The sequence below is a fragment of the Gossypium raimondii genome, chromosome 12, assembly GCF_025698545.1.
Source record: "Gossypium raimondii isolate GPD5lz chromosome 12, ASM2569854v1, whole genome shotgun sequence".
NCBI classification, from domain to species: Eukaryota; Viridiplantae; Streptophyta; class Magnoliopsida; order Malvales; family Malvaceae; genus Gossypium; species Gossypium raimondii.
The window spans coordinates 427,045-454,752 of record NC_068576.1 but is presented as its reverse complement, the minus strand read 5'-3'; the positions used below and the strand labels follow the sequence as shown (position 1 = coordinate 454,752).

General features: G+C 34.6%; 3 protein-coding genes across 5 annotated transcripts; all 3 read left to right on the top strand.

Annotated features, from left to right (window-relative positions):
- The first annotated feature begins 454 nt into the window (after nt 1-454).
- On the top strand, nt 455-2,691 carry LOC105762594 (hypothetical protein). 3 transcript variants are annotated; one of them, XM_012580369.2, is made up of 3 exons: nt 455-782; nt 1,355-2,077; nt 2,195-2,691. In XM_012580369.2, exons 1-3 carry the CDS (start codon nt 534-536, stop codon nt 2,441-2,443), a joined length of 1,221 nt encoding a protein of 406 aa, XP_012435823.2. In that variant the 5' UTR covers nt 455-533; the 3' UTR covers nt 2,444-2,691. The 3 variants fall into 3 exon arrangements, with proteins under 3 accessions (XP_012435823.2, XP_012435819.2, XP_012435824.2); XM_012580365.2 differs by having other exon boundaries at nt 458-782; nt 1,355-2,691; XM_012580370.2 differs by having other exon boundaries at nt 616-771; nt 1,355-2,691.
- Nucleotides 2,692-9,637: 6,946 nt separating this feature from the next.
- Nucleotides 9,638-12,577, top strand: LOC105762593 (hypothetical protein). The gene is made up of 7 exons (XM_012580364.2): nt 9,638-10,121; nt 10,199-10,306; nt 10,819-11,251; nt 11,377-11,607; nt 11,706-11,755; nt 11,853-11,910; nt 12,005-12,577. The coding sequence occupies exons 1-7, from the start codon at nt 9,750-9,752 to the stop codon at nt 12,265-12,267; spliced, it is 1,515 nt and encodes a 504-aa protein (XP_012435818.1). The 5' UTR covers nt 9,638-9,749; the 3' UTR covers nt 12,268-12,577.
- A 9,788-nt stretch (nt 12,578-22,365) lies between these two features.
- Nucleotides 22,366-27,708, top strand: LOC105762592 (protein TIFY 4B). The gene is made up of 9 exons (XM_012580362.2): nt 22,366-22,753; nt 22,888-23,030; nt 23,189-23,358; nt 25,053-25,143; nt 25,237-25,399; nt 25,637-25,690; nt 26,895-26,952; nt 27,049-27,254; nt 27,452-27,708. The coding sequence occupies exons 1-9, from the start codon at nt 22,636-22,638 to the stop codon at nt 27,466-27,468; spliced, it is 1,020 nt and encodes a 339-aa protein (XP_012435816.1). The 5' UTR covers nt 22,366-22,635; the 3' UTR covers nt 27,469-27,708.

The following is a 27,708-nucleotide window of genomic DNA, read 5'->3' as shown; positions in this document are numbered from 1 at the left end:
AAATTTGATATTTATCTCTTATTTATAAAATAATATGAATTTATACTATTTTTTGGAATGATTTTTTTGTATTCTTTAAATAAAAAAAGGCTATATATGCTAAGAAAAATGAGAAATCAAAAATGGATTTGAATTATGATTTTGATTTGTAAGCTACAATATAGTAATTATTCGAATTTAATTTATAATTAGTTTTATTTTTTTGTAATGTATTATTGATTACTTTCTACTAGTTATAAAGAAAAACTTCAAAATTTATTTTAAAACAATAAAACAATGCTTGTTTTGTAAAAATAAAGTATAAAAGAAAAGCTTCAATACCCAAAATTAGATAAAAATTTAACATATAATTTAAAATTTTCGACCAACCGAGCACAGTCGTAAATACTAGATTTGGAAAATAAATAGGATTTTGGGCCTGGATCTAGACCCCGATATCTTTTGCCCTTTACATTTGTCGCTTGGAGCTTTCGTTTTAAAACGAGGATTCAACATTTAAGTGGCGGCTCGCGGGGACACAGTAATAGGAAAAGATGGAAGAAGGATCCGAAATTTTGCAGCTCTACGAAATTCAGTACTCGGATCTCTTGCTTCTATCATCTTCTTCCTCATCGTGTTCGCATTATCAAGAGAAAATGATAATGGAAAACCTGGGGCCGACGGGCCCTGGCCTCCTCGCTATTACAAACGTTCCCGACGCTTCGCTTCTCCGACGAAAGCTCCTCCCTCTTGCTCGCAAGCTGGCTCTTCTTAGCCCCGATGATCGCAAACGTATTCTCAGAGTAATTTCAACAAAAAAGTTTATTCGCTGTCCTATATATTGCCATGATTAGCTTCAACTTTACTCTTACGTTCTTATGTTTGACAGAGTTCTAGACGTAAGACTTTTAAGTTTTAAATTCTCCCCGTATTCAACCTCTCCTAGCTTCAAAAAGGGGAAAAAAAATCATATTATTGATACGAACCTTTGTAGAATCATAAGCAAAAGCTAGTTATTACTGAGTGTAGGAGAGGCGACTGCCGTATAGACCCACCGTGAAATCCCATACTTTTAGTGTGAACTTCAAGCCCATACCTTACGATTAGGATAGCATCAAGTATTTATTTTCATGTCTTTGCTAAAAGTGTTAACTTATTGGATTTGAAGCTTTTAATTATATGCGACAATTTTTCATTTTTAATTTCAAAGTAGAAGTTTATTAACACCTTTCTTCTTTTATATCAAAAGAAAAGAAAAGAAAAGAAAAAGGTAGCTCAATTGTATATGTTTTTGTTTTTACCTTTAATCTTTTGTTTTAAAATTTTTGTTTGTTGTTATTCATTATTCTTGTTTCTTTGTTTAAGCTATGTTTAGGACCACAACTTGGGGAGTGATGTCCCATTGAAAAACCCAGATAGGAATGTCTCCTCTTTCGCGATGCAGCTCAAATATGCTCAAGGTACGGAAGCCATTGAAAGTAAACCAAGCGACGGAGTAGGTAGCCATTTGAATTTGGAAAATGAAACTATGGGTAGGACCAGTGATATTGAGGATGATGTATTTGATAATCTTGAGAATATGTTCAAGGCACTAGGATTGTGCATGATGGAAATAGGGCTCTGTCTTGCTCGAATATGTGATATGGCCATTGGAGGCAATGAGCTTGAGCAAAGCTTATTGGAATCATGTGCTGCAAAAGGACGACTTATACATTATCATTCAATGGTTGATAGCCTTGTTCTTAGAGAAGCTGGTCCAAAGAAGGGATCGAGTAAAAGAAATGCTAATAATCATGCAAGAAGCAAGGAGAATTTATTGAAAGGTGCTAATTTGGACACAAATGGTAATGAAGTTAGGTTACGTGAAATTCATCCCAACCTATGGCAACAGTGGCATTTTGACTATGGTATCTTCACTCTTTTGACTGATCCCATGTTTCTCCTGTCCTCACACCGAACAACAGTAAAAAGTGAATTTTCCAATTCTAGCGGTCAAGAATGTGCTTCACCAAGTGGGCATTCATACTTGCAGGTTTTTCACCCTAACAAGAATAAAGTCCTCATGGTGAAGGCCTCTCCTGAAAGCTTCATTGTTCAGGTTGGTGAATCAGCAGATATCTTATCCAAAGGAAAGCTACGGTCTACCCTTCACTGTGTGCGTAGACCAGCAAGGTTTGAAAATTTAAGCAGAGAAACTTTCGTTGTGTTTCTGCAGCCTGCTTGGAGTAAAACTTTCTCGATCTCAGATTACCCCATGGAACATTACAACCCAAGCGTTCATCATTTGGAACAAGCTGAGGACCATTACTTTTCTGATCAAGACCAAAATGCACTAACTCAGGAAATTCAAAAAATAGTTCCACCACTTTCAGCACGATTGAAGGATGGGATGACATTTGCAGAATTCTCACGTGAGACTACGAAGCAGTATTATGGTGGCAGTGGTTTACAATCTAATAAATGATTAGCTCATCTGATATCTTTCCTCCGTGGGAACATAGGATTTTCATGTTGGTAGGGCTTCGGCTTTCATCATGTAGGTATTGTTACAAGAGTTTTAGTCCTTATACTTCTCTCACATTCAGATTCACTTACTCTTATTGTTCCCTCACAAATATGCGTGCCTAATGCAGTGACTCAATTGTTTTTTCTTTTGCATAATAGAAATGTTGTTCTATATTTTCTGTATTTAATAAATGTTCTGTTTGACTCTGGATTGTTGTCAATTAACATATGTTCCTTTTATGTAGTACTGTTTGCTATCTATTAACCTAAGGACACTGAAAATTGTGAGGTAAAAAGATGCAGGAAACAGTTAAATTGTGAATGGAATTTTTTGCTTTGACATCAATAAGTGTTGAATCTTAGCATGTATGTTCTTGGCATTTAACATATAACCATTTATGATACTTTCAATTTGACATCTTTCCTTCTATTGCTGTAATTTGCTTTCAATCCATTTGCTCTTTTTTATTATTATTAAATTATAGATTGTTCGTTGGAAGCTGAAAATTTTAAAGCTTGAATCTTGAGAATGAGAAATGGTTTTATGAAACGGGGAAAGAACTACCATTGTCATGGGTACCTTAAGGTATTGAATTCTATATCTGAATATTTTATGTGTCTTTTTTGTCGTAACCAAGGTATTTACCGTCGGTAATAGTGACTAATTCTCTCGCTATGGGTGCTCTCCGAAGAGGTAAACTGTAACAGCTCTATTTTCAGTGGTGACGGAACAGTGGTTTCAGAACCACAAATTTTCGTTGTATCGACTCATAAATGTTATTTTTAGAATATTTATAGTCATTATAGTTGTATTAAAATTTGGTTAAGAAATATTAATGATTAGTTAGTTAATTAAAGAAAAAGGACTAAATTAAAAAAGTGCAAAACTTGCTAATTATAGCAATTAGGTGATGAAATGGTGTAATTATTAATTGAGGAAGGACTTAAGTGATAATTAAGCCCTAAATAATATAGTGGGATGACAAATTGATGGATAAGGACAAATTAATGAAATTATAACGGCAAACTTGTAATTTAGTTGAAATTAAAACAAAATTAAGTAAGAAGAAATATGTTTTCTTCTTCATTTTCTTCTTTTGTCATTGCCGAAATACCATAGAAATAGCTTGGAGAATCGGTTGAGCATTGGAGCTTCCATGTGAGTTCAATTTTTACCCGTTTCTTATAATTTTTATATTTTTGAGATTGTTGCAACTAGGTCCAGCTAACCCGTACCTTCGTTTCTGATTTTGTTAAAAATTTTGGAATTTTCCATTGATAAATATTAGATTTTTTATGAATAACATGGATTTGGAGCTTTGATTGTGTTGTGTGATGATTTTGTAAAGTGATTTTTGTTAAATATGATTTAAGATTAAATTGTGAAAATGTCAAAATATTCTAGTTTGATAGTAAATTTTAGGTTTATTAGGGACTATATGAGGGCCTAGAATATTTTGATATATTATTGATTTGAGAAAATTAGTTAATTTGATAAATTAACTAATTAAGGGATTAAATTGAAAAATTATAAAAATTTAGGGTAATTGCGTAAATTTAAAAAATAAAAGGGTATTAATTGTAAGATGAATTGGAAATGAAATATATGCTAATAAATGAGTAATTTTATATTTTAGATCAAGATCCCATAGATACTCGTGAAAAAGGAAAAATAACATAATAGTCCCTAAACTTCTGCAATTACTACAATTCAGTCCAGATAAGTTTGTACAGTTAAAATTTAACATTTGTATAAATTGATGATTGGTATTATGCATATATTCTAATGTTGGAAATGAATTATTGTTTGAATTATAATATTGAATTGGATATTCGGTTTGAATTAAACGCAAGACTTGAGTACACTCATGATTTGGTGTATGACGGGGGTTTGGAGTGGAGATAGTATTGGAGGGAGATATCAGCATTTTACCTAAGTAAACCAAGGTTCAACATTTGTTGTGAACTCTCGTGTTTTACTTTCTGTTTAGCGTGATTAGGTGGATAAACTCTTACAAGATTCTGTTGGTGTATTTGGGAGGACCAGCTTTTATGAGCTTCTGTTGACGATATACTCTTACCCGTAAGTTGTTCTTCAAATGAAAAAATCTTGGTAAGGTGATTTATTTAATGAATTTGAAAGGCATGTTATTTATTTTTGTATTGATTTGAATATGGATGTATTTATCGATTGAAGTTGTGAATGACAGGGTATTGTCTTGGATGATTTTTATTATTTGATTCATTATAGTTAGTTCGGTAAGATTTTTGTTTAACTTGCCGAACTTACTAAGCTTCATTAAGCTTACTTGTGTTGTTTAATACCATTATAGATTTTAGGAAGGTTGGACGACCGGATCGGCACTCAAGCCACATTATCCATTTTATCTCGTTAGTTTTTGAAATGTTAAATTCGGATTATATGGCATGTATAGACTCTTGTGCTATTTTGGTTAATGTTTGGCTTATTTAAATGTTATGAATGATATTTTGTGCAAATAACCAATTTGCAAAGGGTATGAGAATGAGGTATAGTTGTTATGTTAGTATGTGTGGCTTACATATATTTGGTTTGTTGTGGTTGCAGTAACTTTGTTAGATATTTTGATTTGATATTACTTGAATGAGCTGATGAATTAAATTAATGTGTATTTTGAGATTAAGTTGTACATAATTGTGGTACCAATGAGGGTACATTGGTTAGGCACATATTAGGTTGGTTTTGATGTGTTTTTTACCTGATTAATGTCATTTTGATTTTGTATTTTGGTTAGTATTTGAGTTTCTTAAGGTCCAAGCAATTTAAAATGGTAAACTTGTGTTTAAAGGTTCATTTTGAGGCCACAGGGCTTGAGACATGGGCGTGTGTCTCAGCCATGTGTCACACACAGCCATGCGACACAGCCGTGTGTCCCCTGTAGGTTCAAGGCATGCAAGTCAGGCTGTTACACGGCCTAGCACACGGCTGTGTGACCCATGCAGCCCAATTTTTACAGCTTTTTTTTTTCCTAAAATTTCCTAAAATTTTTTATTTAATCCCGAATTGTTTCTATAGTATTTTTAAGGCCTCGAAGGCTCAATTAAGAAACAATATGAATGTATTTGAATGAAATTTGATTATATTTGTATTAATGTATGATTTGAATGATTTACTATTCCGTTGTTCTGTAATACTTCGTAACCCTATTTCGGCGACAAATACGAATTAGAGGTGTTACATAAACAGCTGGACATGAAATGATCTCTATTCTCATCAGTGGAGATCGAACCTCCAACCAAATGATTAAGAGATGAGGTGAGCAATAACAAATCATACTTCATAGTAATATTTTTTTGTTTGTTCTAGCCTTAAGGTGGTACTGTGCTTACTCATTTGTCTATCATTTGCAGTCAGTGGTTGTTTATTTCAGCCTATTATCTGGCCAAATAACAGGGACAGCCCCAACTGTTGGGACTATTTGGAGTGGACCAAGCATTGCTCTACTTAATGCCGCTGTGGACGAATGATGTTCAAATTCTACAATGGTTACTATTATCTACTGGGTAAGTATCACCACCTCATACAAAAATAGTAAATACACACTAGCCATAAATAGTATGTTATCTCTCTCTCATACTCTCATTCTTTGCTTTTGGAACAGTGAAAAAACTTATTGCTTATGGGTTAAATGAATTGTTTTCAACAGCTATTTACTGATTGATTCCATTTAATAGTTCCCTTTTCTCTGACATCCAAGCGGAGCAGCTTAGGCATTGTGAGACCTTGATGGAAGTTAGTATTAACTAGTAATGCCCAAATCAGGTGCACAGGAATATTGAACAGGAAGCTTTTTCAAGCTTTGACAGTGGCATTGGGTTTCTGCTGCTACAGTTGAGCTTATGTTTAAACCTATTGTTTACTGGTTGCTGCAGTGTTAGAGCTTTGATGTTTAAAGTAAATGGTATAGTTTGGTACTTTAGTTTGCTCTTCTTTTATCTGCAGTGTTCAAGCTTTGATGTTGTTTTTACCTCTTATACTATATATTAACTTTGGCAAAGAAAATAAAAGTAGGTGAGGACCAGCGTCCTAGTATTTTTACCAGTGTGAGTACTGCATGTAAAGTTAAACTATGGTTTCCATTTAATCCTAAAGTAAACTAATGGTCGTCCCAAAAGCCAAAAGATGAGAAAATTCCATTACAGGACTGCCCTGAATCTGATCGTCCCAAAAGACAAAAGATGATCCAAGGTTAAATTTGACTGTTGATCTCTCATTACTTTCAACTTTTTTTTTATTCTCTAAATATATTTTTTGTCTAAGACCTAGTAGCTACATTGGGTGTTAATTATATTAAGAATTGAACTCCTTACCATTTGAAATACGATTGCTAATTTTTTTTAATTGGTAAAAAAAATTATAAATCGAAATTTACAATAAAAGTATGAACTTGTACTTATTGAAAGGACTTGTTGGAAAGTTGAAAAAATTATGATTACGAGACTTTGTCGAGTGAAAACTGATCCATTATTAAAATCTTAATACAATGAAAGATTTAAATCCATTTAGATTATCTAGTTTCACAATCATGATTATGGTATACACTCTCTCTCAAACAAGTCAGAAGGTCACCACCGGAGAAATGAATTCCACCAGCCAACAATTTTGAAGGGTCACTAGAAACCTCATCTCTCTTTATCTTAACCACTCGAGCAAATAGGGTAGCCAATTCAAGGTCAACTATCCGCTCCTTCAAGCTTTTATCTTTTGAGGAAAGTGATCTTCTTGGTCAACAGATCCCAAGTAGATTCAACAACTCCATACCATTGAAGCAGAACGAATAACAAGATTTGTCATGTCACAAACATCCTCATTCTATCGAAGACATCTACCCCACACATTCAACAATGATGGCTAGATGGCAAGTTCAACACGTTAACATCATCTCACATGAGACCCCACTTATACATGCCCCAAAAAACTATGAAGAAAGATTCAATTCATCAGCATACAAAGCCTACACTCTACCAACTTACTCTCATCATTTAACCTTTACATTCTCTCCACTTTTTGTATTTGTAATTTCCGACTTTTCACCCCGACCGAGTGAATCAACCTCCACAATTACTATCACATTCCCTATTTTACTTCTCCCTTATTGTACAATTGTATCAACACTAACTAACACAATGTTTCTACATTTTAACAATAATGTTCCTATCACACCAACAGAAGAATGATGCTTTTTTTTAATATGTAGAACATGGGTAACTTTCAATAAGTTTATTGTTTTTGTCTCTTTAGAATGGGATAAAATCATCTTCTTTTATCATAAGTGCAATCTCTAGATGTAGCTTCGATCCCCTTCAACATAAAAGTCTCCTACTTTCTTTTTATTTTGCTACTTTAAATTTAATATAAATCCATGTGATTTTTATATTTATTGTCTGATCATGTTACAACAAATGAAGCTACAACTTTTTACCAATTAGCATATAACCCTTATTAATTGAATATTTGGAAAGAAAGTCGGTAAAAGTATTATAGAGGCCCTTATATTAATAGTTAGATTGTATTTTATTGTATATTGGATCAAAAAGTAAATGGGTTCTTTTATTAAAAATTCTATTCATTTTTGCTGTTAAAACTAATCTATGTATGTCAATATGAGATACACACGGCATGTCATGTATCGTTGTTTAGTTATTTTATTAATCACGTCAAACTTTAACTGTAAAAATGGATGAAATTTTAACGGAAATGACATTTTGCTTTTTAATTTAATATATAAAAACTAATTTATTTATTTTTTAAATAAAAAATAAAATTTAATATAAGAATCTCCATTATATTTTTAATATTGAGAGTGTTGTTGAAAAACGTGTGATGTAATAATTTGCAATGCCAAGTGCCAAGTGGAAATAAAAGCTGATAATCATTGATAAAACTGAAGCAAAGGGAATAAAGGGGGCATCTCTTTACTCAACTCAGTGGTCTCAACATACCATAAAAAATAAAATAGTATGCTGTATGCTCTTTGTTTTTGTAAGCGATGAAAGAAGGGTTAAGTTAAAACAGAGATGATGACGTATCCAGGCACGCGCATTTTAGCATGAGTCTCTGTCCCTGTGTCTCCAGCAGCAGCAGTCAGTTTTGGTGCCCTAAAACTGTGAGAATAGTTTTTTTTAATAGAAAAAAAAACAGGGTTCCAAAGGCCAGAACTTTGTCGTTTCATTGGGACATCTGAAAACCCAAAACCCCTGTGTGTCGGCCTTGGACATTAACAACACCATAGCATAGCCAACAAGGGCCAAGGAGGGGAGGTTACCTTACCTGCTATCTCTATCAACAGTGTCAGCACTGAATCTGGATAGCCATAGGTTGTTTTCTAGACCAAGATTGGGTGTGGATTTACTACATTAAATTAGCCAGCTTGTTTTGAAAACACTCACTAACTAAAACTCGATGTTACGCATTCTGGGGAATATACATTCTTCTATTTTATGTGGCTTTGCTGCATCTTCCCTTGTCGGTGCCATTTGATGTTGGTGAGAATTAAAAACAATCCATCCTTCTTTTTTAAAATCAGAAACCAAAACAGAAAGATGCTTGGATGAGATTGCATTTTTGTTGCTTCAAACTTAACAAGGTAGAGTCTACTTTTTTTAATATTGAAACCAATGATGACTGACAGCAACCCAATCACGCATCCAAAGATCAATATTGCACCCTTGGATTGCCATTCCTCCCTCTTTGCTTTTTAGTCACTCACATGCACCCCTCCATTATTTTTCCAACCACTTCCTCCTAGCTCTTCTTTTTGGAACTAACTAGCCGTATGCAAAAACAATTTTTTTAAATTTTATGATTGCTTCTTTTATACATATGAATTTTTACTTAAAAAAGAAATTAGTACGCAGATGACATCCCAAGAATGGTTCATCACTGTACGTCTTTGCCTCCAACTCACCATATTATGGTAATAGCTTTGAAGCAAGTTCACTTTTGACATATTTCGCCTTCCACAATTACACTAATGTAATATTAATTATTAAATAAAGAAATTAAAGTAGGAGAGTAAAAGAAGAGTTAAACCAACCAACTTTAAAATTTGAATTTTATATTTTTAAAAGGAAAACGTTCCCATCCATATATATATATATATATATAACACCCCCCGCCACCTCCCATAAAATATTTAAGTCCCCTGTTTTTCTCTTCTTTAAAGCTTTTAAAGAAACAAAACCACGGCTCGGTTCAAGTACTATTTTTTGTTCAACTCAACTTCATGGAAGAGGCAAGTCCAAGGACCCGTCGTCGACCGGAGCACATTTCCCACCTTTCCCTCTCCGGTACACAGCTGCCGGAGAGCCCAAGAGGTCCAATGGAATTCCTCTCGAGGTCATGGAGCGCTTCGGCTCTCGAAGTGTCCAAAGCCCTCGCCCCTCTTCATCATCATCACCATCACCATCCAGTCAATGGTACTAGTGCGGCTCCCAAGTCAGCCAGCAGCTCCTCTTGTACCACCACTTCAATACCCGAAGACATAAACGGCGAGACCGAGGAGCTCGATAAGGCCACCGCTGATGTTTCCAATCAGTTCTCTTTCACTTCCTCTGCTACTTCACAGCTCGTCCTTGAACGCATCATGTCACAATCGGTAAAAGTGTCTTCCCTTAAACCCTTTTGCCTACTTTAGTGATTGTTTTTTTTTCAAATGGTTTATTATACTTGCAGGAAGTGTCACCATTAACGTCGGGCAGGCTCTCTCACAGTAGTGGACCATTGGTTAATGATAATAGTCCACCAGTTTCCCCATCTGAGGAATTCGACGACGTCGTTAAGGTCTTTGTTTACACTTTATTAACAATTAGTTGCATTAGAGTAGGAAAATATAATGGTTTTATTTAAGTGGTGAAGAATGGTTGATTGGTTATTACATTGGAGACAGACAGGATAGGGAGACCAATATATCAGCTTTCTGTGTCTCTTTTCTGCTAACCACACCATCACTTGTCTTTCTCTTAAACCCAATCTCTGAGTTGCTTTACTGTTTCAAAGAAACAGAACACACAGAGCGGGAAAAATTTTTGTCTTCGTCCAATAAAACCTTTTTATTTTCGATCTTCTAAGCTAGCCATGTATGTTTGCTTGTCTTATCACCTAAAGCTGCTTGTTTTCAGGCCTTTAAAAAAGTACTTCCCTGCTGCAAATTATATAATATTATACCATGTGATTGCCTGCTATTGGGCTATAATGCTTTAGGTCTGTACCTTGTTTTTTGGCCCAAATTTCAACTTTGGGTTTAGACTTTAGACATTGAAAAACATTGGGTTTGTGGTCAAAATTTCTTGCAGTATTTCCGTACCCACAACTCCATACAACCATTATTCAATGGCGGTCGGACGAGTGGTGGTAATGGAGTCAATACACCCAGCGGGGCCAAGACAGTGGGGAGATGGTTAAAAGACAGAAAAGAGAAAAAGAAACAAGAAACCAGAGCTCACAATGCACAGCTGCACGCTAATATCTCAGTCGCTGCGGTTGCCTCCGCCATAGCAGCCATTGCAGCTGCCACCGCGGCTTCTTCTTCTACCTCGGGAAAGAACGAACAGTCGACCAAAACCGACCTGGCCGTGGCGTCCGCGGCTACGTTAGTCGCCGCACAATGCGTGGAGGCTGCTGAAGCCATGGGTGCCGAACGTGACCATCTTGCGTCGGTTGTGAGCTCTGCTGTTAATGTTCGCTCACATGATGATATATTGACTCTTACTGCTGCTGCTGCTACAGGTAAAAATGTCCTATAAGCCTATAACCAATCATGTTATTGTATAATAGTGTCTGGATGAACTTGTACTCCATTGAAATGAAGCTCCATTGGATTAATATTGGAGTGCTTTTTCATTTCATTGCAGCTTTACGTGGGGCAGCAACCTTAAAGGCAAGAGCACTAAAGGAAGTGTGGAACATTGCGGCCGTCCTTCCGGCGGAGAAGACGGCAAGTGTTGGATTCTGTTCGAAAGGCAGCAATGGCAGCCATTCGAACCGCAACAATAGTGGAGAACTTGCCCCAGAGGATTTCCTTACTGCCTGCAGTCAAGAGCTTCTCGCCAAGGGTAGTGAACTTCTCAAAAGAACTCGGAAAGGTATCGAAGCCGGTCCTTTTCGTATAATTACACATTTGTTCTTGAGTATGAATATGAACTATGTAGTTTACATGAATCATAATTACACATTTCTGCAGGTGATCTTCACTGGAAACTCGTCTCGGTTTATATGAATAAGACAGGCCAGGTAGCTATTGCTTTAGTCGCAACACATCACCATTTATATCTGATTGAATTTTATCCTAAACAATTTCACTAACATCATAATCATCTCACTTTTGAAGGTGATTTTGAAGATGAAGAGCAAGCATGTTGCTGGGACATTCACCAAAAAGAAAAAGAGTAAGTTGCAATAACATGAAGATGATGCTGTCAATGCTAATGTATAAGAAATTGTTGACTGCCTTAAGAAACTTACACATATTTGGGGTTTCAGATGTGGTTCTGGAGGTGTGCAAGGACATTCCGTCATGGCCAGGGAGACACCTATTCGCTAGCGGAGAGCAGCATCGTTATTTTGGATTGAAGACTGAAACGAGAGGGATTATTGAGTTCGAGTGCAGAAGTGAGAGAGAATATGATATGTGGACTCAAGGCGTGTCGAGGCTTCTTTTGATTGCTGCTGAAACTGAAAGGAAGCACAAAAGACAAAGTTCAACTACATGGCCTCCTGGAGGCCGGAACTTGGACTTAGATTAGCTCATCTGCCTTGCTTTTAAGCTAGATTGGTTACAGGGAGCTCAATGCAAAGCAATGGACGAACCATTCAAGCTAAGACAAATATCTGTGAACATTTTGAGCTGATGGTGCAATAAAAAAGCTGTGACTGTAACTTTTTTTGTAGAGTGAGAGAGTGGAACTAGTAACTTAGGGATCTATCAAACAGTCAAATGTGTGTGTAAGATTGGGCTACATATGCTTTCTTTATAGGTATTTTTTTTGCTTTAGTGCATTGTTACCCACTTTAACTCGTTTCTATACAAAAGAATCAGTAAATTTTAAGTAGGAAGCACTGGAACAGCAACAAGGATAAACATAAGATTCAGTAAAAATCATCAGATTCTGTGCCATTACAGAAAGCAAAACACAAGCATTTATGGAACATAGGGACGGGGGATTCTCTGCAGTCTGAAGGAATCGTTTGTTTTGTGATAATCTGTTCAAGAGACAAAGGACGCCATAGAGAGATTGACATCAATTCTTTCCTTCCAATTATGGCAAATTTCATTTATTTTGTCAAGCTGTTATGCAAAGCAGTTTCAATCATACTAGAAGAAGATGAGTCTCTAGATTATCAGGTCTCGGTCTTTGTACTGGCTCATAACATAAATAGCTCCTTGATATGTTGCTAATGTTGTCTTTTTGTAAGTCTGAAGAATAATGAAGCTAAGGGAGAATAAAAAGAAGAGTATTTGGGCTGACCAGATCGTGAATGAACTTCTAAATCATTATACATGCATGGTAAAGATCAAACGAGACGTTACTACTTAACCAATTGAATCAACCCATATTAAAGAATTGCACCATAAAACCTAGCCCCGAGTACCCATAACCTGCTATTCTAATGAGCTTAGCACTTAACGTTATCGATTGCACTATAATGAAATGAGGATATGGTTTATGAAGAAATCCTTGCTGGTCTACTTCTTTGCTCGTTCAAAAAAAAGGACGATAAGACCCAAATATATCTTCACCGAGACACACACACTTCTCCGAGGTTGGTAAATGGCTAACCGACACTTAAAGACTCATGCTCCGTCGTCGTGGCTGCACTAATCACAATCGTGGCCTTCGCTAAGTCAACCACCGTGCCTGGCGGGGTCAAGTCAGAAAATGGGGTGTTTTTTTTTTTAAGGTGAAAGATAAGTTGTTATATGCTTCACTTTCAATGCGTGCAGCGACTTCGCATGCCTGTGACTCTCTTTTTGGCTATTAGTACAGTTCCTGCTTTACCTTGATATGGCTTGGGTTCTCTTCAACAAGGTGCCCACACCGTAGCTACGAGGCTATTGCTCTTTAGTTTCTTACCCTTTTTTTTTTTCACTTTTCTTTTTCTCTTTAGTTTCTTACCCTTTTCTATTATCAGTTGAACATGTTCCTAGTGACCCACTAGTTTCGAGATAGGGACTGGACTGATATATTCATCTAACATGTTTTCTTGTTGATAATGATGCTGTTGGAATAAATTAAAATGTATTGTTTCTGCATTTCTTTTAAAATGTTAATTTATGCGCATATATATAGTAATTTCATAAATTCAAAATGGCAGTATAATATAAAAGGTAATGAGGTAATAAATAAAATTCACCACAATTACTTAAAAACATTAGGTAAGACAATGCTTACAAGATGTTTGTAGAAAACAAATGGGAGCAAAAAAGGAACTAGGGGAACCAACAACACCTTTTATAAGGCGACCACCTACGACTCTCTACCTACTTGGAGAATCATCCTCAACCGCCCTTTATTTCTCTATATATCAACAATTGGTACAGTGAGCATGAACTTACTTTTGACCTTCAGAATAAGGAGAGATATCATATTCCAACTTTTAAACTTGATACAGTCCTTTTTAAGTGTCCCTTCTTTTACAAAAGAAACACTTTGACTCTTTCTTTATGTAAACTTGGGGTTACATTTTAGCCTTCCCTTTTTGCTTGGCTTGGACCGTCTTCTTTCCTTGAGTAATCGTCAGTGCACTCTCTCCCATCTCTAGTATGAGTCTAACCTGTTCCTGATCACACATGGTCAAAAGCTCATTAATAGATCACTTATCCTTAGGTGTGTTATTGGAGACCTTAAATGGCCCATACTGAGGTGGAAGAGTGTTAAATATGAAGTGCACAACGAAAGATTCAGACATTTCAACCTCAAGTGCTCTTAATTGAGCTGCTAAATCTCTCATCTCGTTGATGTGATCACGTACACCTTTCACGATAGTGAGCTTCATTGATGTGAACTTCATGATTAAGGTGTTGACTAATGACTTTTGATAAGTTTTGAACTGTTTTTCAATAGCCGTTAATAATTTTTGGACATTCTCATAATAATCAATTGAACCACGAACATCAGCAGGAATATTATTTTTTATGAACATGATACTTAAGTGATTAGATCGCTCCCATTTTTCAGTAAAAACAATATCAACCTAATTGCTGGTTTCAATAATATGTGGCTCAGATTTTCTTATGGCATAGTTAATATCCAAGCACCCCAATTGGAAAATAATACCCTCCTTCCAGAACTTAACGTTCTCACTAGTTAATTTAGAGATATTTACTCTATTATCAGACATATTCACATGTTGTAAAACTGCAAAATAAATGAACATACATGCTTAACAAAAATTCGAGACAAACATAAATCATAATTTACCAATGCAAATTATGTAAATAATGAATCTAGTGACATAAAAATTGCATGTGGGCTAAATTTTTAATTCAATTAGATACATTTTATGATAGAATTATTTACTATTCATTTGATAAAATTATTAAATTCATTTTCATAATTCCTGTAAGTAACTATGAAAAATTATTTAATAATCTTATCTTAATAAATATGGAATGTGATTTAATATCTATACTTTCTACATGTGATTTTTAACTTTAATAATTTTATTTAACTAAAGATGTCGTGGCTAGTTTTTAACTAAATAAAAGTATGAAAATAACTTAGCTAGATATTAATCCTTCAACCTTATTCAAGATTGTTGCTAAGTTATTATGCAATATCTAATGTCTATAAACCTTATGAGATCCTTACTACAATAAATAATTTCATTTAATTATAGTTGTTGTAACACCCCTTACCCGAGACCGTCGCTGGAATCGAGTACGAGATGTTATCCAATTTAACTTACCGATTCGGAGCATAAAAATTTGCCTTTAAAATTAAATTCACTGTTCACAACAAAACTGTCTACCTGCGTGACTTTCACTAATTTAATTATAACTCGAGTTACAGAACTCAAAATTTAATTCCGTAAATTTTCCCTGAAACTAGACTCATATTACTACTTACCATAAAATTTTCAGAATTTTTGACTTGGCCAATTAGTATAGTTTATTCATTAAAGTATCCCCTGTTTCACAGCTCGACAGATCTGACCTCTCGGCACTAAAAATCAATTATCTCTTTGTACAGAATACATATAAGGTTATCGTTTGTTTCTTTTGAAAATAGACTCACTAAGAAATCTACACATATAAATTATGACCCATAATTCTTTCTGTACAATTTATAATGATTTTCGAAAGTCAGAACAGGGGACTTCAAAAACCATTCTGACCCTGTCTCACTAAAATTCAAATATCTCAAAATACAGAATTCCTTTTCCTACATCGTTTCTTTCATATAAAAATAGACTTGATAAGCTTTAATTCCATATATAATTCACTCTCTAATTCCATTTCTACTATTTATGGTGAATTTTTACATTCACGTCACTGCTGCTGTCAAAGAAACTGCTTCTTTGAATTAGTTACCATTTACACATACATAATACCAAAACATAATCTTTACTAACCATTTCAATAGCTAATCTTAGCCATATCATTTGAACATGCTCAAAATGATTAAGACTCTATACATGCCATAGTTCAAACATTTTGAAAAGCACATAATACCGAGATGGCTATGATAGTGTGATACGAGTCGACGGTCCACTATTCGATCAAGTTCAAATCACTATAAAACAAAGGAAAGAAAGAGATGTGTAAGCTATAAATAGCTTAGTAAGTTACATGTAAACAATAATTACTCATTTAATAATTAACACTTTTAACATATAACTAATCAAAACATTTCTTAGCAATTTCAATCACTTACACATGCACAATCTTACCAATTCACTTGCATATACATTTTCACACTTAACATTTCATATTCACTTTAATTCATTATTAATCCCGTTGAGCAGTTGGAATATACACGGATACGTAGAGATTTAGCACATAAGTGCCATAATCGATATGTAGCCGGTTACCATCGATATGTAGCCGGTTACCATCGAAATGTAGCCAAGCTACCACCGATCAATAACACTGGAATGTCCACGGGCTCGCTCACACAAGTCGTCAGTGTCCGCAACACATGCTAGATCACCCAAGACCCGGACTCATTGTAACATCAGAACATCGGTCTCTAGTGACATGTCACTTGTATCCACTTCTATTCCTAAGTTCAACCGGAATTTACACTTAACACTTTATTTTAAACACTTTTCACTTGAATAATTCATGAATAATTTTCCTTTCACATTCAATATTGATTCACAATTTATAAAATATAACTATTATTTACACATAACTTACCTCGGATGCAAAACGACTATTTTTTGTAATTTAGTCGATAACTTTCTCTTTTCCGATCACTTCCACTATTTCTTCTTTCTTGATCTATATTAACACAATTTAATACATTTTATCAACATTTCATTCAAATACAATTCATACACAACATTTTGGCAAATTTACATTTTCCCGAAACTTTTCAAAATTCCACTTTTGTCCCTAAGCTCGTAAAAATAAAATTCACTAAATTTTAAATTTCAAACTTCACTAAATCATATTTCACGCTCATAACAGCCCTCAATTTCACAAAATCACAACTTTATGCACACTTTACCATCTTTCACAATTTAGCCCTTTTTCAACATTTTCATCAAAATTCATCTAGTAAAACTTGTAATTAACACTTCAAACATTCATTATCTAACATCACTAATCAATTTACAATTATATCATGAATGGGTCAATTTTAAACTTTAATTTCATTTAAATTAAATGGTAGAAACATGAAATTCAAGCTTCAATAAGCATAAAAATACGAAAATAATCAAAAATGGGGCAAGAAATCACTTACAATTGAGCTTAGGAAGTTCAAGAACCCTAGCTATGGTGACATGAATTTTTTTGGCAGCAAACGTCTGATTTTAAGAAGATGAACACTTGTTTTCATCTTTATTTTGTCTTTATTCAATTTGGACAAAATGCCCTTGACCCATTACTTAGATATTTTTCTAGAAATACCCTTTTGTGTCCATAACACTAATTCATGGTCTAATTGCCACATAAACACTTCCAATTTCATGCAATAATTCAATTAAGTCATTTAATCACTAATTAGACACACTTTGCATTTTTCTCAATTTAGTCCTAAAAATTCAATTAAGCACTAAAGCATTAAAATTTTCTATCCATATTTTCACACAATATTTCAATCAATCAGTAACTAATAAAAATTTATAAAATTAAACTATTTCACTTCGGATTTGTGGTTACGAAACCACTATTCCGATTAGGCCCTATTTCGGGCTATCACAGTTGTTGCGGCTAATTCTCTAATTAAATAAAATTATTTGGATCCCTAAACACATATTCTAGAGTTTTATTGCTAAATACCTTACGCAATAAGTCTAAAAAAATTTATGCATCTAAAAAATGTATGTAGCTAATAACCAGATAATTCACATGCAAACATTTACTTCAGTCACATAAAAAAAATTCAAACAACAAATTTCTAAATTTTTTTACTAAATTATTTATAACATAATTAATTTTAGAAATTTCACTTTAATAAAATCTAACTATTTTGCACAAAATTTTGTAATAAAAATTCTCAAAAAAATTATTCAAAGAAATATGGCATTGTTATTTTGAGAAAATTTACAAACTTTTAAAACCAGAAAGGGCAGATAACCTGGCTCTGATACTAAATGTAATCATAAATTATGGTTTAAACGTTAAAATGTGGTGAAAAAGATCGAACATAAATATCTCCGACCATTATTTGAACCAAATGTCAAAATTCAGATGTTGTTACACCACTGTCAAGCGTGTCAAGCAACCGATGAGAACGTTGAATTTAGCTATACGAATACACGGAAATCGTCAAAGTCTTCTTAGCACTCAAAAAACCTCACTAGATGGAATTGTTCTCAGAATTTCTTTATTTATTTTACTTAGGAACCTTATGCTTGGGGTATTTATATTGGTGGTTCCGCACCAAAAAACCACCAAAACATGTCCCACTATCACACATACAAGATGTAGAAGTTGGGTAGCAAAAGTTGGGGGAGCATTCCCATGAACCAAATGCATGTCCAACAATAGATGCGTAATAAAAAATATTTTTTTAAGTTACTATAATTTTGTGAAAAGTTTAATACAAAAATATTTAAAGGAAGTGAACATATAAAAGATAAAATTCTATAACAAGGATAATACACTAAAAATTGCTTTAAGGTAATCTTACATCTCTCTAATAAGACACTTGAATCTTGCACTCCAATCAAATAAATCACATAAGGTGATCATATATTTCACAACTATTTTATATTCTCGTAATGCTATTGTGAAACATAATATAAGATTTGACGAGTAATATATATTTGTTACAATTATTTTTAATTGTAGTATCATAAACATAAAATCTAATTTCGTTGGGATTATTAATCTAATTAGTTGTTATAGAAAAATATTATATAGAAAATGTATAAAGCCATCATATAGTTGACAAAATATTTTAAGTTTATCAACTTAGGGTGAGTTTGGATGGGCGGTACGTTTACCCGCGGTTAGTATAAAACAAAGATGGCGGTGAGATTAGAATCAGAATAAATCAGTAGCGTGAGACAAAAAGTAAGCTAAACGCACCGCACTCAATCGCCCATCCAAACCCACCCTTAATTACTTATTCATTTTAAATATTAAAAATATTAAATAAAAATATATAAATTGACATCTAATGTGGTTACTCCAACTCTACTATAGATTAAAATCACGATCTTGGTGGTGGAAAGGGAAACTGTACACTGTAGATATTGAAATGAAACACTGCAGGTGCGTCAACTGACAAAACAGTCTAGATGTTGTGTTTTGTCTTCTAGTGAAAAGAGGGGATATTGTTGGTCATGCCCCCCCCCCCCCCAATTATTAAGTTGTTATTATTGACTCTAACTTTGAGGGGACAAGATCAAGTTTACAAATGAGAAATTACAGCCTATTATTATTAGGTTGGATCAAAATGGTGAAAATGGGATTTTTTTAATGTAAAATACAAAAATAATTGGTATGGATTCCACTAATTAATAATAGCAATAACAACCAACATTATTATACTCCACGTAGGCCCAAAGTCAGAAGATTTTTAGGGGACAAAATTAAATTGTAGCTTTAATGATAGTAAAAATATAATTTTACTATTTTAATAATCTATATTTTTATAATTTTTAAAATATTAAATCAAATTTTTTTATCATTTTAAGGGTAATAAAATATAATTTTATTTTTATTAATTTAAAATTTCAAAAAAATTAAATGGAATTATTTTTATTTTAAGCTGACCACACGGTCCCCTGATCATGTTGTAAAACAGTATAGATGCAGATCCTACACGGGCTGACATACGGCCGTGTGATACAAGTTAGTGAGTTATATGGGCAGAAACACGGGCTGAGACATAGTCATGTGTCTCAAGTTAATGAGTTACACGGGCAGAGACATGGGCTGGGACACGGTCGTGTGTCCTAACTTCGAAAGTCACACGGTCTGAGGCGTGCCACACAACTGTGCGGCCTCTATTTTTAGGTATTTTTGAAATTTTCCCTATACTTCTAAATTATTTAAAATTAGCCCCTATTTGATTTTAGACTATTTTTAGGGTCCCATAAACTTTTATTAAGGACTGTAAGAGTATTGTTACTCAATTTTGGAATGAAATAGCAAACTTAAATTAGGTGAAATAAGTCATTCTACTAATATCATCAAAAGTAGATAGGTAGAGTATAAACCAATACTCTGATGCTAACAATTGGAATTGTCTTGTTATGTATCCAACTTTTAGCTTTCAAGAGGGAATAAATAGTGATAAGAGTGTAGATAGTGGAAGACCAAGTTTAGCATCGCATGGCATGATTCATTAATCGATTGTATAAGACACAATTATGGAAATATTAAATTAGCATGTATTGCTCCCAATATGATGTGATGTAAATAGTTAGCTTGCAGTTTTACTTACGATATAATTAAACATTGTGACTGGTTAGTAACGTCTGCAACCCTAATCTGATAACAGGTTAATCCCATTCTACATTCTCAAACTATACAAAACATTGTAATTGAATTTTTAAAGTAGCAATTACATATCTATTATGTTTTTCAATCAACCTAGCCATTAACTTAGACGCTAAATTATTGTTCAAATATAATGTAGAATATATGTAAATATGATATGTTTAAAAATCAATAGGCCACTTAAATTTTAACAACACCATCTATTTTTAACACATCACATCTAAACTATTTATGCAGTAGGCACTTAGGCGTTTACACTTCAATTCGTATGTTTTAGATATTCTTAATGTTAAATTTGAGCAAACACCTAAATTGATAAAATACGAAGACATTTAGGACTTAATTTGAATGGTTTAAAGATTAAAGATAAATTGAAAAATTGAAAGATAATTTAAGGGCATTGGATGAAAATTAAGCCAAATAAAGAAAAAGGAAAGGGGGCATTAAGGAGTGGGTGTGTAGGGAGGTGTGGGGAAAAGCGGGGTGTGGAATTAGGGGAGGGGAGAGAGGGAGAGAAAGATGAAACGTGGTGGTGTGATGGGGGGGATAAGTGGGCCAGCGGCCGTGGTTGGGTAGGACTGTAGCAGGGCAGCTAGTGCTACTTGCGGGGGGATTAAAGATGTGGTCCACTCGTTAGGTTTAACAGGGAGTGGAAGACACGTGGGTTGTTTGACAAGTGGTGGTACAGGGCTGATCATCCCCGCACCTATCAATGCTTCTGGGTCCTTAACGCTGAATCATCCGTACCACGATTTATGCTGCCTCCATCACGTGATTCAACTCCTCCGTCCCTTCATTTCCCGTCCCCTAGTATCCTCACCTTCCACGTCGTTTAATACTTTTAATTAATCAAATTTTTGGAACAAGTGCCTCCACTTCATTCCTTTCATTTATTTTCTAATTACAACTGAAGTGGGCTAATATGGTAATTTGAAGAAAACTGAGTCATTACGTGGCGTGACCCGGGGTGGGCTTATAACAAAATAAATAAAAAGGTCTAATTCTTCTGCCAAAAAGAGGTTTAACTCTGCCTCACATCCCTGTACTCTTTCAACTTTTAAAATTTAGTCTCAACTTTTGATTCCCTTCATTCAGTCAATTTGCTTGTGGGATTGATAAATTAAAGTATAATTAAAAGAAATAAGTTATGAATTGAATGAGAATGTTTTCAGTGATGTTGAAAACAACAATGACGGTGAGATTAAAATTAATGATAAGATATATATTTTGATCCAAACGTGACGGTGAGATTAAATATGATAAAGGAATTACTTTTAAAGGTATTACATAACATGGAAATATAAATATAGAATATATAATTAAAATTATTTCTATTTTAAAATGAATGTTTTAAAAATTAGTATCAAAATATTTTTAAAATAATATATTTTATTATTGAATATTTACGTGATTACTTATTTTAATTCATATATTATTTTTGTAATAGACTATATTTTATTAGCTTATTATGTTATGTTAAAATTATTTATTTTTAAATAAATGTATATATTAAAAATTAAGCAGCTCTTGGTTTTTTTTCTTTTGAAAGAAAAATTAAACAAATAGAGATTCAAAATTTCAAATTAAAAGCAGGAAGACTAAATTTTAAAAATTTAAGAGTACAGGGATTAGGGGGAAAATTAGACCTAAATAAAAATATAAAGCGAAGAAAAAATTATAAAAAAAAAGGTTTAAAAGGAAGGCTGAGATGACACCATGGTGGAGACCTAAGCTTGTCTCAAATTCACGCGTTCTACTTCCTTCTCACTTTCTCTTACTCTTTTTCATAACGAAAAGTCCGAAAGACCCTGGAGCACCTTCCAATTTACGAAATTAGTAATCACTGAAATCAGTGGAGAGAGTGTAAAAAAAAATCCCTTACCTTACCCCCTTTCTCTCGTCCGATCGATCTCGCAGCGTCTAAGACAAGGAACTTGAGAAAGTAGTGCTCCAAAGGCAGCTGGTTCCTGTTAACCGGAAATTTGACGCCATGTCTCCGGGAGAAACGGTCTCCCGGTCACCTCTAGACAAGCCTCTGAACCAGCTTACTGAGGATGACATTTCTCAGGTCACTCGCGAAGATTGCCGCCGTTACCTCAAAGAAAAAGGTCTCTCTCTGTGCATCTATTTTTTTCTCTTCTAATTTATGTATGTTTTGTGTTTTGAATGTGAAAGTGTGTGCATGTTCTGATTCGAATTTTTGAACTTCTATTTCTTTTCACAATTTCTTCTTTGCTTTTAGGGATGCGGAGACCGTCTTGGAACAAATCGCAGGCGATTCAGCAGGTGATCTCGTTGAAAACTCTTCTAGAAACGACGTCTGATTCCGACGCCGTTGAAGCTCGGAAGAAACTTTACCCTCCCTGCCCGGAATATCCGCCTCGCGTGCGTGTATTTCTTTTTTGGATAAATTAATCTTGTTTATGTTATTTTATTTCAGTTTCCAAGGCATGAAAAAGTTGTATTTAGTTTAGTAGAATATTTTACAAACTTCTCTCTTTATTTTTGGTCAAACTAGTCAAATTAATTAAAAATTTTCGCAGGTCGTTTCTGATTCAAACGTTCTACCGAGGGAAATGACACCGAATAACGGGATATTGGTTCCAGTTTCCGAATCCGTTCCTTGCCCCCATTCAAATCCCTCGAAATCCGATTTTTCCGGCGACAATTCTGGCCGAACGGTCATCTCCGGAAATGATTCTGTTTCTCCAAGGTGTTCTTTTTACACTATTTTTTTGCACCCTATTTTTTCCTTTCTAGATAACCCTAGTTCAATGAGGGTGAGGTCATTTAATTATCCTTTTCTTTAGGAAATTTTATCCAACATAGAGTCAACTGTTAAGCGTTTCAATGTGAAAGGAATGTGAATTTCGCACATGTGGCCGAGTATCTCTGTTGTATCCGTAATTTTCGACGTCGAGTTTGTGCTTGCAATTACTACAAAATCCTCAAGTCAACAATGACGGCATGCTGATCAAAAGTTGTTCCTTTCCATTATTTTAGACTTGATCCTTTAGATTTACCTATTTATGCTCTAAAACTCTTAACCATTTAATTTAGTGGCTTGGGATGAGTGGGAGGGTCAACATGTAGATAAATGACGTGGCGCACAACTGTTGATTTATTTAGTTTTGTCAGAGTAATCTATTGGTCTTGGCATCAAAACGGAATGACATTGAAGTTGGCTATGCAAGAAATTTGGAGTAGTTCCAAGCAGAGGTTTGTGCTGGTTAGAGTGCTTGACTAGCATCTCCCATGCGAATAAGAGTGGTTGGTTGAGATTAAAGTTTCTCGGCTTTGATTAACGCCTCATTTCTGTCTCAGGCTTTCTTGAATTGGACAGCTCCTAAATTTATGGATCCCTATTTCTTGATGAGAAAACCAAACTAGCTCACATAAACGGATCAAGAACTCATCATGGAGAAAGTAGTTGATCGGAGTTTTGAACTAACAGGAGACAAAATGGCTTTTGTAAAGGATGTTTACTTAACGATTTGATTAACTGAAATTTAATGGAAGAAAGAAAGCTACAGCTTGCATTTCAATGCATGTTATGGTATAATACAACACTCAGATAGGAGTCTAACTATTTTCCTTGTTAAATGTGTGGTTATTGACTTGTTGTTGATGTTTTTCTTTGATAAATACCAACTCTAGAGGAACTAAATACTTCTGTCAGGAATATTCAGGTAGTTGAAATCTTGTAGCTGTAGTTTCATTTCTGCCCTGCTTTAGTCCTTGGTGTATAACTTGCATGGCTACTGGGTACAGGTTCTTGTATATATGTAGGGGCAGCTAACACGTATGCTTTTCCTCTTCCTCTTTAATTTCATGATTTTGGCATGTAAAACTATTACTTGATCGAAGCTTTACCTACTAGATGTGCAGTTAAAAGATATGCTGGTATTGCTGGTTTTATGATCATATGTTTTGTCCTCATAAAACTTTAAAAAGTCATTTACCCCTTCCCAAGTATCAAGATACTGGTTGATTGTATGAGTTTAGACTACAGTATCACACATAAGGTTGTGGCTATGAATGTTTTCTGTCAGCTTCTGTAGTGAAAGATTTTGAGGAGATTGCACCTATTGCCTTACTGGATAAACTCCATTACTTCTTTACTTTGATAACTTGCCTAATTTCATGTTAGGTTGTCTAATTAAAATATTGCATCTTATTGGTTTGGTGCATATTATTTTTCATCTTAAAAAAATGCTTATGGTCATAGTTCAGCAAATCATGACCAACTCCTGCAAGATTTAGAGTAACTTGATTTTGAGTGAAAATTTTGGGCTTGATGTAGACTTATCTTGAGCATTTCTTTTAAGGAATATGTCATATTACCGGTTTGCCTTAGTTGATGTTGCCGATTGAGGTTCTAAGAGTGAAAATTTTCCAACTGCCCAGAATTGCAGGTGCAGCAAAAGAGCCAGCAGGACAGATGACAATCTTTTACTGTGGGAAAGTGAATGTCTATGATGATATGCCTGGTTGTAAGGTTATCTATATTCTTTTCTTAATAGTTCAGATGTTATATGGGTTATCTCACTATAAATAAGTGTTGTCATATTGACTTACAATGGTTTTGCAGGCTGAAGCAATCATGCAGCTTGCTGCAAGCCCAGTCTCATTTCCTCACGAAATTCTAGCTGATCAAAGGTCCACACCATGGTCCATTCCATGCCATTCACAGGCTGCAAGTGTCAAAACAATCCCATGTTCACAAATGGTTATATTGCCACCTCAGCAAACAGGTAGGATTTTGGGTTGGTTTAGGTGCCTTTTTAACTTCGGCTTCATTTCCCTTCTAAGTCCTTGTGGAGTTTGTGTGACTTAGAGTGGTAAAAAGGAGTAATAAAAATAAGCATACATCTTTTTTCTTGGATGTATCTGTTTCAGTTTATAATGAACCATGTTATTTTCGAAGATAATCCTCTATTGATTATTGACGTGCCTCTTTCTTTCTTTCTTTTTTGCTGTAAATCTGGCAGAAAACTGTCAATTTCCTCGAGAAGAGAGCAATGCATCTCTTGAAGACAGCCTTGGTAAATACTTCCTTCTAATTGTCTCGCAAAATTTCATAATTTCCTTCTTTACATGTTTAGCACCTCTCCTCTGATTAATGGCTATGGATGATGGTTTTGCCATGAATACTCATTAGCTGTATTTTGTTTTGGTGTTGGGTTAGGTTTAAACTTTTTGCTATAGAACCTGTAATTTTTTTCCCCCATTAAGGCTTCTCTTTTGAATAATGAACTTAAGTAATTGAACAACAGAGATGCAGCTGTGTTGCTAATCCTTGATTAATGAATTGTGATTGAAACTTGATCTTGTTTGTAGTTTTCATGCACATTAGGACTCTTTTGCCTTCCCTTATCATCTTCATAATGATGTTAATACAATAGAACCAGCCTCCAGGTGCCCCAAACTCCTTTCCTCCCTCTATCCCTTGTTTCCTTCCTGTGTCAAATCATTTCTGTTGGTTGTAACCTAGAGCAACTTCCGAACTTCTTTTCCTTGTTACTCATCTGGTCAAATAAATAAGCTTCAACAGACTTTGATCATAGGCAAGAACTGGTGTTCAAATAAAACTTTTTCCTGGAATAGGCATGATAGAATACAAATTTTACAATTTATTAGAAAGCTATATTTCAGTTGCTTGTCTGCTTGACTAGAGATTTCTGGTATTTGACATACAGTTTTTGGGTCATGGCCTATGATTATTTCTTGTTTCTCGTTTAATTTGATGTGAAATAGGATATGGTGTTTTTTAGATGGTGTGCCACCAGGATGAACTAATTGATTCTGGACCATGACATAACCACTGTGGTGGAACCTTGATAAATCTAAAGAGATGCGTGCCTGACCTGCTAACTAATGTAGTAAACTTTTATCTGTTGGCTTAGCTGGTTAAGGTCCTTTCCAACCTGGAGTGTAGGTTTGTTACAGATTCAGCTTTTATCTTGTGCCCTCAATTTTTTGCTGCCCATGTCTGGACCTTTTTTAATTCCAAAAGTGAAGTAGGACAATGAGGGGTATTTTATTTTTTGGAAGCTGGTTTTGTATTGTTTTGTGTATAAACATCAGTGTGACAAAACTGATGTACTTTCATGGCAGGAATAAAAGGCTATGTTGTTATGATGGTTTTCACTCAATATAAAAGATGTTTTGGTATCCTTTATGCTATGATGATAACTTCATTTTCACCCATATTGGCTTTAAGTATTCATTTTTGTAACTTGCTTCCAGAAGGACCTACTAGCAGAAAAGCATTGGTGCAAAGATATCTTGAGAAGAAGAAAGACAGGTATCTTTCATGGCAAATACGTCGTACATTAGAATCAAATACTTGTACAATCTAGTTTGCTTTGCTGTTTGTTTCTCATACCCCTGTTAGATGAAGGTTTAAGAACAAGAGAAAGTTGGCAATGTCTTCATCTCCGACCTTAGACATCTACTTAAATCAAGTGGGAGATCAGTTTTCAAATGAGCAGTTGAAACAAAGTGAACCATATTATTCTCCCCAAGCAGAAGTGCACCGCATGCCTCTTGAGTGCAGCTCCATTGAAAATGTTGCAAAGATTCCCCGCCTTACTACTGATGGAAAAGGTAACCAGTAATTTTTTTCTCTTGCATGCCTGTGTTGTCTTTATGCAATAAATGGGCTTTGAACCTAGGAAATCCAGGGCAAATTTGATACATATATAAACGTATTTGAACTGATGATTTTCTGAAATGCATCATATTTGAACGGTCAGTTGGCACAACATAAATATATAATGGACTATGTGATCGCTTTGTTGCAGATGCATTCAAGATATGACCATGAATGGAGCCCTAACCATGTGGACACGGCGTAGTGTTCCTCCATCTAAGGCTTTGTAATATAATATTTAACATGTTATATCCTTTGCGGCCATTATTAGCAACTAGCTAAATGAGGAATCTAGTTTAGTGTTGCTGATCTATATTTTCCTTTGTACTGTTTTTCATTTAAGCTAAATGATAATTTGGCAACTGAAAGAAATAAGAGCCATATGTTATCCCATGGTCATTTTAAGCA

Bases quoted from the DNA above. Each gene is read 5' to 3' on its own strand.
- LOC105762594 (XM_012580365.2), top strand. From the start codon at position 534: ATGGAAGAAGGATCCGAAATTTTGCAGCTCTACGAAATTCAGTACTCG. The intron at 783-1,354 runs GTAATTTCAACA...AGCTATGTTTAG, and splicing joins ATCGCAAACGTATTCTCAGA to GACCACAACTTGGGGAGTGA.
- LOC105762593 (XM_012580364.2), top strand. From the start codon at position 9,750: ATGGAAGAGGCAAGTCCAAGGACCCGTCGTCGACCGGAGCACATTTCC. The intron at 10,307-10,818 runs GTCTTTGTTTAC...AATTTCTTGCAG, and splicing joins AATTCGACGACGTCGTTAAG to TATTTCCGTACCCACAACTC. The intron at 11,911-12,004 runs GTAAGTTGCAAT...TTGGGGTTTCAG, and splicing joins ATTCACCAAAAAGAAAAAGA to ATGTGGTTCTGGAGGTGTGC.
- LOC105762592 (XM_012580362.2), top strand. From the start codon at position 22,636: ATGTCTCCGGGAGAAACGGTCTCCCGGTCACCTCTAGACAAGCCTCTG. The intron at 23,031-23,188 runs GTGCGTGTATTT...AAATTTTCGCAG, and splicing joins GCCCGGAATATCCGCCTCGC to GTCGTTTCTGATTCAAACGT. The intron at 25,144-25,236 runs GTTATCTATATT...ATGGTTTTGCAG, and splicing joins ATGATATGCCTGGTTGTAAG to GCTGAAGCAATCATGCAGCT.